The sequence below is a fragment of the Terrapene carolina genome, unplaced genomic scaffold, assembly GCF_002925995.2.
Source record: "Terrapene carolina triunguis isolate 2854851 unplaced genomic scaffold, T_m_triunguis-2.0 Scaffold40041, whole genome shotgun sequence".
NCBI lineage: Eukaryota > Metazoa > Chordata > Testudines > Emydidae > Terrapene > Terrapene triunguis.
The window spans coordinates 890-9,365 of record NW_020704392.1 but is presented as its reverse complement, the minus strand read 5'-3'; the positions used below and the strand labels follow the sequence as shown (position 1 = coordinate 9,365).

Below are 8,476 nucleotides of genomic sequence, written 5' to 3'. Positions count from 1 at the left end.
CTTCCTTTTCAGCTCTCCACAGTCTATAGCTTCCTTGCTTTCAGGGAAACAAAAATTAAACCCTATTTCTGGAATATGAGTGTGAAATTGACAGTGATTTCAAACTTGGGGGACACAGTCAGACCCTCAATATATCCTTTTTCACATGCTAATTCTCTTCTGTTATTAAAGATTTTAAATAAACACCAGCTTCCTCTTATGTATAGGAACTGAACTTAAAAGCGTTCATGATGTAAAGAGAGGCGAGGAAGTGGAAAAAGAGAAGAGAAATTCACAATACATCTCTTTTGAAATGGGTAGAAAATCTACGGATGGGAAAGCCCAATTATGTGATATCCAGTCAAGTTCCCTGCCCATGCAAACTTATTCTCAACTTGCCTCAAAGGAAAAGGCATGAACATCATTAGGAAGCAATCTCCTCAGATTTACAGCAGGCCAAAATGGTAGAAAGCAATATAGACTGCAGTGGGAGATGCAACTAACAATATATTACCTTTCTTTTAGCCGGTTTAGAATATTTTGCTAACTACATAAGTGCAAAAATTTCTTTTTCAGATTACAGTCTTGAGGCTGCATCCCTAGGCCATCATATCAGCACAAGTAAGCTGACGTGGCACCTACTTTAACTGAACTACTTATGTTGCCCCTCCATCTCTCCAGAAATCACTCCGCGTCCAATGCACCTCCCTGTGGCTAAAGCCAATAGGATAAATCAAAGGATGGAAGAGATCATACCTGGGACTGAGCCCGAATGTTCACAGATGTCTGTGCCTCTTGGGGGAGAGTCCCACCACAGGGTATTCTGGCCACCTGCTCATGGCACTGAGTCCCTCTGCCTTGGCACAGGTGCCTCTGCAACAGGCTGCTCCCACTTGCTGCGCACTCATAGAAGTTGGCCCCAAGCAGGGCCACTGCGATCCAGGTGAGTGGGGCCACAGCAGCACTCACCGTCACCAGCCACAGCACCCTAAAGAAGCGCCAGCAGCTCCACTTGCCTGAGGCGCAGCAGCCAGTGAACAGCCGCCAGGTCCTGACGTTCAGCAGGTAGCCAAGAAGGAAGAGGATCAGGGCAGGCACCAGCAGGAAGACAGAGCCGTAGAGCATGTTCCAGGAGTTGCAAGGGCATTGGAACGCCACGGCTGAGAAGAGACGCTCGCTGCCCGCGGTCAGCAGGGACACGGCGCTGTAACCGAGCACCTTCTGATGACTGAGGCAGAAATCCAACATGGTGCGAAACTTCTCCATCTCCTGCCCTGGCTGCTGCACTCTGCCCGGCACCCTTGCCTTTGCCTTTGTCCTTGCCTTAACCTCACTTGGTTATGTGTAGAAAAGGAAGAGGATGTGAGGTGACGTCTCTAGTTCGTACAACCCTCACAAACAAACAGAAAGGTTTCACTTTCTCCTGGTGTAGCGAAGGTCCAACACAGTGCGAAACTTCTCCATCTCTTGCCCCTGCTGCTGCACTCTGCCTGGCGCCCTTGCCTTTGAGGGGGATGAAACCTCACCTGGTAATATTCCAGTTGAGAGGAGAAATTGGTGATAGCCAAGTATTTCTTTGATGCAATTTTGTGTCTTTGCAAAGGATGTACACAGTCCTGTGTATCTGACTGCAGAAGGAATCAATAATAAAAGGAGCAATTTTTTAGCGTACAGCTCCAAGCCTCCTTAGCAAACACCAGATCCAAAAGGTCTCTCTCCAGCTTTTCCAGGGTTATATATTTATGCTCACAGGACACTGCTCAGCTTTCTTGCTTTACTCTGCATCACTTTTTGTTCTGCTTTTTTACCCACCCACACCCACCCGTCTCACACACAATGCTCAGTAAAACCCCTCCACCCACTCAGCCCAAACTCCTGGGTGCGTCCACAACCCTCTTTTGTCTTATTTCCTGGTTAACTCATCTGACAGGCTCCCTCTTGGGCCTTGCTCTGCTCCCCTTACGAATTAATGCACCAGAAAGTGGCTTGATCTCTGCTGAGGCCCTGGCACAGAGAGCGTGCTGGGAAGAAAGGGGTATGACTCATGCGCTGCTGCACTCCAGCAATTCCCAGCTAGCAAGCAGCTCCTGTGGGTCATTCCTGGCTGACCATAGTTCAGAGTAGCCCTGGGCCAGCCCCAAAAACAGAAAGGTGCAAACAATGCATCTCTCATGCCCACCCAGCCTTCACATCTTCCCTGGATCACATCTTCTTTTGGGCCTATCATAGGCCTTTCTCGACATCTTGTCACAGACCTTATTAATGCTGACTATGGCTCTACTAGTGGGATTTAAATTTGTGATCAGTGGTTTAGGAGGCCAGTGTGCTAACTTCTGTGTTATGCAGCGTGGGGTGACTGGTGTGTAAAGTAATCCCTCAGTGGTTTGAGCATTAGCCTGCTAAACCCAGGGTTATGAGTTCAATCCTTGAGGGGGCCACTTAGGGATCTGGGGCAAAATCAGTACTTGGTCCTGCTAGTGAAGGTAAGGGTCTGGACTTGATGACCTTTTGGGGTCCCTTCCAGTTCTATGAGATAGGTATATCTTTATTACAATAAGAGATACTGTTTCTTCCTTCCTACTCAGGGTTGCCCAATTCCTCCTCATTTAAAAGGGCTATTATGCCATAGTCGATGTTAAATTATAGGTAACTGTCAGGGCAGGGTGGGGGTGTGGATGGTGGTCGGTGGGAAAACGGGGTTGAATGGGGGCAAGGGTCCCAGGGGGCAGTCAGGAAGGAGGGGGGGGTTGGATGGGGCAGCAGGGGGCAGTCAGGGGTATGGGTCCCGGGGGCGGTCAAGGGGCAGGGAGAAGGGGTGGTTGGATGGGGCAGGAGTCCCAGGGGGGCCGTCAGGAATGAGAGGAGGGGTTGGATGGGGCGGCGGGGGTCCGTGGGCAGTCAGGAAGGAGGGGGGGTTGGATGGGGCAGCAGGGGGCAGTCAGGAGAAGGGGTTCCGGGGGCGGTCAGGGGACAGGGAGAGGGGGTTTGTGGATGGGGCAGGGGTCCCGGGGGGGGGGAGCAGATAGGAGGTGGGGGGCCGGGCCATGACCCCCTTCCCGAACCAGCCCTCCATACAATTTACGAAACATGATGTGGCCCTCAGGCCAAAAAGTTTGCCCACACCTGGTCTAACTGATCACCATATTTGGGGTTGGGAAGGAATTTTCGTTCAGGTCAGTTTGGCAGAGATCCTGGGGATTTTCTGCCTTCCTCTGCAGCATGGGGCACAGGTTACTTTCAGGTTTAAACTAGATTCTCGGTAATTTGAAGTCTTTAAGCCATGATTTGAGGACTTAAGTTACTCAGCCAGAGGTTAGGGGTCTATTACAGGAGTGGGTGAGTGAGGTTCTGTGGCCTGCAATGTGCAGGAGGTCAGACTAGATGACCATGCTGGTCTCTTCTGATCTTACAGTCAATGAGTCTATGAGTGATTCTATTATATACTCCGTAGGTAAAATCTGGCCCCATTTAAGTCGATGTGAGTTTTGCCACTGACTTCAGTGGGGCCAGGATTTCACCCTCTTCCAGGGTGCAACCATCTATAATAAAATTACTCTTGTTAGTCGTCAATGAACTCTTATATGTGACAGAGAAAGGTAGGACATTTTTAACTGAATGATGTTTACTGGGTATCACAAACTAAAGGCACAATGAGAATGCACTGTCTTGTTACTGTGTTGGTCTTTACCTGCTGGGAGGACCAAAACACTAAGCAGAGTACTGAATCCAGGGGAACATGCATTTTTGACTTCTCAACACACAAAATAACTATCTGGAGTTCTCTTTATTTACATTTTTATAGTTTCACTGTTTACAATAAGAATATAGTCTTCCAGGCCGGGCATCTCCAGACAGTTATATTAGGCTATTCTTTTCTGGTTTGTTTTTAAAGTGACCGAAAAAGAAGTTATATGGAGTTCAATATTTATTGTGTCTTAATGGTTTCCATGTTAAACTTGCCCAGTTTACAAATAAAAAAATGGAGTAGGGGGTAGAGGATGGAGAGGCAACCTAGTAATCTCAACCTGGGATTTCAAAGTCAAACTGGACTTTTCTGGCTCTTGCACAGTCACCAGAAATGCACTTCTGGAGGAACTTGGGTACCAATTCTGTTGATGATTAGGCAGAACCGGATTCCCAAAGCTAACAGGAGTAAAGAGCAGCAAAATCTTTTCTGCCACACAAGTAAGCAGATCTGACCCTCAATACGCACTTGGGGTTTTTTCTCAAATGATCTAAGGACCATTTTTACAATGTAACTTTTCAGAGTAGAACTGAACTTTAAGGGTCCTGAACATCACCTTCTACCCTCAATTCCGAAGCTGCTTGTTAATGGCTAGAAAATGCCCTTCTACTCAGCCATTATTATTTAGTTATAGTGACTGCATATTTTTAATCCCTTTATTATTACTGTGTGCCTATGCTAGGTATAGTCATATATTCTTAGCATTAAAAAACTTTACCCAGACTGTATAAAAAGCAAAATTAATCAAGCATTGGATTGTCACCACTGAAAGTATATTTTCCTGAGTGTTGATTTCAGGTGTGTTGCAGGCTTAGGCCTGAATGCACAAAAGGATTTAGACATTTAGAAAATCACTACAAAGCCTAAGTTAGGTCCCTGAGCTCCTTGACAGTGAATGGGGAGAGAGAGGCCCCTTAGACGGCAATCCACAAAAGACAGCCTGCTAGGAGGGGAGCTGCCCAAGCTAGTCAGTGGGAGATGCCAGTGAGAGAAGGGTGTACTAAGCCTGGCCCGTCTCAGAGATAGGTCCCTGAGTTTGGCCTGCAGGGTGCTGCCTATCTCTGCTCGGGATTCTCAGCTGCAAGCGCTCTCCTGGCGTTAGGCACCTATGCTCTTAATAAGAAACCTGGAGTATGGGGCAGGAGGCGGACCCAGTAGTTAGGTTACATGGCTGAGGTGTGGGAGATCCTCAGTTCAAGTCCCCCCTCTACCTGAGGGGTAGAAGGGATTTGAACGGGGTCTGTTACCTCACAGTGAGTGCTCTTGCTGCTGGGTTATGGGATATTCTGATGTGGAGCTTCCCTCAGTCTCTCCCGTTGAAGCTGTTGCATTCTAATTAAAGAGTCACTGCAGCAGGGGCACTGGATCCTGCATCTGCCACCTGAGCACCCTACCACCAGGCTACAGAGTCATTCTCACGTGTGTGCTCTCTCTCTCTGGTCAAAATGACACTTTAACTCTTCCCCCTGCTGTTTTGTGTGAACTCACCTGAGGGCCCTGATCCAGTTGGCTTGCTCAGAGGCTGTCTACTGGATTGGGCCCCACCCAAGATGACATAAGTGGACTAATGCCTATCTTCCCCAGTTTGTGACTTGGTCTGTGGGTTAGAGGGTTTAGGCGGAAGATAGGCATCCAGGTGCCTAGAGGCAGGCAGCAGTGTGCATACCCAGAGGCAGAAACATAGGTGCCCAGGGAACTTTTATTGCAAAAACTTAGGCATCAAGTGAGTTTAGGCCTCTACAGGGTTCAGTGGGAGTTTTGTGCATCGCAGTGGACCCAAAACAGGCTTAGGTGCCTAAAATGGACTCAGGCACCTAACTCATTTTGTGCATTCAGACCTTAGTGACAGATCTTTGGGCAGCATGATACTAGCAGTGGAGCAACTTAGTAGACTATATTGCAATCTCTGACCAACTCAGACTGCAGTAAAAGCGAACTGAAGTTACCACAAAGCAAGTTTTTAGTTTCATTATTATGGGACAGTTCTGCTTGTAAACAAATAATAATGCTCGCATATTTCAGTCCAGCCAGCCAAACTCTGGGCCATCATTTAGAGCAGTGGCTCTTAACCTTTACTGCAGCCTGCACCCCTTTGTTTCTCAAAATATGTTCTTGCACCCCTTAAACCTAGATATATTTTTTGTTTGTATATTACAGTAATTGTTAAAAAATGTATAATGTTAATAAATACATAGGTTTGATGAAACAAAGTAATTGTACTTACGTGCCTGTGCTTAATTTGTGTTTTCAATGATTTATCTTCTAAAAAAAATCTGGCATGTCTTGCACCCCCAGAAAAGGAATCTCGCACCCCCAAGGGTGCGTGCACCCCAGGTTAAGAACACTGATTTAGAATTATTACTTACTGAACATTCACAACATACTTGGCACTACATATTATTTGAAGGGATGACCCTTTCCTAGATAGCTCGCAGACTAAAGACAGACACAGACACAGGTTAGTCCACAGCTTGCTTGAAGTTACCCTTCAAGAGGCATTTTCATGTCACTTCATTAGTAAACTAGGCTATATATTCAGATTCATGCTCAGTATTTTCCTGCCTTCCTTTGGTCTCCTATAAGAACATAAGAATGGCCATATTGGATCAGACTAATGGTCCATCTAGCCCAGTATCTAGTCTTCCAACAGTGGCCAAGGCCAGGGCTTTCAAAGGGAATGAACAGAACAATCAACAAGCGCGTCATCCCCTGTCGCCCATTCCCAGCTTCTGGCAAACAGAGGCTAGGGACACTCTGACCATCTTCAGTAACAGCTACTGATGGTCCTATCCTCCACAAACTTATCTAATTCTTTTTTGAACCCCATTACAGTTTTGGCCTTCACAACATTCCATGGCAATAAGTTCCATAGGTTGACTGTGCGTTGTGTGAAGAAGTACTTCCTTATATTTGTTTAAAACCCCGCTGCCAATTAATTTCATTGGGTGACCCATGGTTTTTGTGTTATGTGAAGGGGTAAATAACACTTCCTTATTCACTCTCTCCATGCCAGACATGATTTTATAGACCTCTGTCATATCCATCCTCAATAGTCTCTTTTTTAAGTTGAAAAGTTCCAGTCTTTTTAATGTCTCCTCATATGGAAGCTGTTCCATACCCTTAATCAGTTTTGTTGTCCTTTTCTGTACCTTTTCCAATTCTAATATATCTTTTCTGAGATGGGGCGATGAGAACTGCATGCAGTATTTAAAGTGTGGGCGTACCATGGATTTATACAATAGCATTATGATATTTTATGTCTTATCTATTGCTTTCCTAATGGCTCCTAACATTCTGTTAAATGTTTTTTGACTGTTGCTGCACAATAACGGCTCGTATGATCCTCTGTTTCAGTGCTAACAGCAAACTTCTCAACCGTGATTCATCAGAATGCACCAGCTCAATTATACAAAGACACACTCAACATTCCCTCTTTCTCTGCATGCTTGTGGGGAACTTGCTTATGGCTCAAAGCCTAGAAAGCTACTTCTTAATTTAAAAAGTATATAGTATTATTGTTTTTGATGGGCAAGCAATGCCAAGGGTAAAACTTTGGTTTTGCAACACTAATTGTCAAATGTTCTGAGCTGACAGACTAGCTAATGTATATTTTTAGGAGGTGCTTTGTAGTATTTCAAAACAGCACATGCACTTATCTTTGTGTTGGGATTTAAGCTATTTAACATCATAACTTGAAAGAGTCAAGGGGATAAAATATTGTAAAACCGCCATCCAGAAATATGTATTTTACTAAAGCCACTTAAGTAAAAGTAACAAAATTCATTAAAAATAATGCTGCAAACTTTATGGGCCATCTTCTCCTGAAGACTTTGCACATAACTCCCATTGATGTCAACAAGAGATCAGTGCATAGAACGAGAGCCTTTTTCTATGGCCATAATTACATAACTGTCCATGCTACAAAAACAGAATTTCTTTATTTGATTATAATGTCCCCGTTTCATTAAAATCAGTGCCATCCACAAATCCTAAAGCAGGAGAAAACACATCTTCTTCAGTAGATCTGATGCTGGTGCCTCTGTTTGCACTAATATATTTGTGTATCATGCTGTAATACTGTCCTTTAGTATTGAAGGCATACAAGGACGAGATCTGCTGCCAGTCTTTGTTGCTGGGAGTCTGAAATGGTTCTGGCTCAGTGGACTCAAAGAAGCACTTCAGGTTCCTTTCTGCCAGCTTGGTTGCATGCTCCTTGGCCTTCCTCTCAAAAACCTCCCGTTCCTTTTCCAAGTAGATTTTCCAGAACCTCAGCTGAAGAAAACTGACTGGAGAACGACAGCGGTTGATGCATGTGACAGCCAGTACTAAAGCCATGATGCTTGCTATCAGTAGCCATCCTAGCACCTGGGGGAACATACAGCTGGATCAATGAAGGTTGCAGATGATTAGGAGCATGAAAAGTTCCTGGCTAGAATATATAATTTAACATTGTTTTAGACAGGAGATCAATAAGTGGACACTGCTTGAAAAGCCCATCACACTGTGCTGTCTGTGGACAACGGGTACCCCATGTATGTGAACAATCCCAGCAAAGTCTGCTAAACTTCAAGGGCCTGGGATGAGATTTTGGGGTCGGAAGAGAATAATCCATCCTGACTGTGGGTGGGTTCAGGTTTCTATTCAACATTCTGTTGGAAATGGCTGGAAATGCTGACTAGGGGAAACGTTAATAGTGTCCACTTTCATATACGACCTCCCACAGATTGAGTCTTACAAGTAAAAAAGCCAGTG

At 45.3% G+C, this 8,476-nt stretch overlaps 1 protein-coding gene and 1 pseudogene across 1 annotated transcript; both read right to left on the bottom strand.

The window, feature by feature from the left end:
- Positions 1-729: 729 nt before the first annotated feature.
- LOC112113733 lies at positions 730-1,245 on the bottom strand (annotated as a pseudogene).
- Positions 1,246-7,660: 6,415 nt separating this feature from the next.
- On the bottom strand, positions 7,661-8,221 carry LOC112113734 (calcium homeostasis modulator protein 6-like). Its single transcript, XM_026646718.1, has one exon. It carries the CDS (start codon positions 8,099-8,101, stop codon positions 7,670-7,672), a length of 432 nt encoding a protein of 143 aa, XP_026502503.1. The 5' UTR covers positions 8,102-8,221; the 3' UTR covers positions 7,661-7,669.
- Positions 8,222-8,476: the final 255 nt, after the last annotated feature.

Bases quoted from the DNA above. Each gene is read 5' to 3' on its own strand.
- LOC112113734 (XM_026646718.1), bottom strand. From the start codon at position 8,101: ATGTTCCCCCAGGTGCTAGGATGGCTACTGATAGCAAGCATCATGGCT.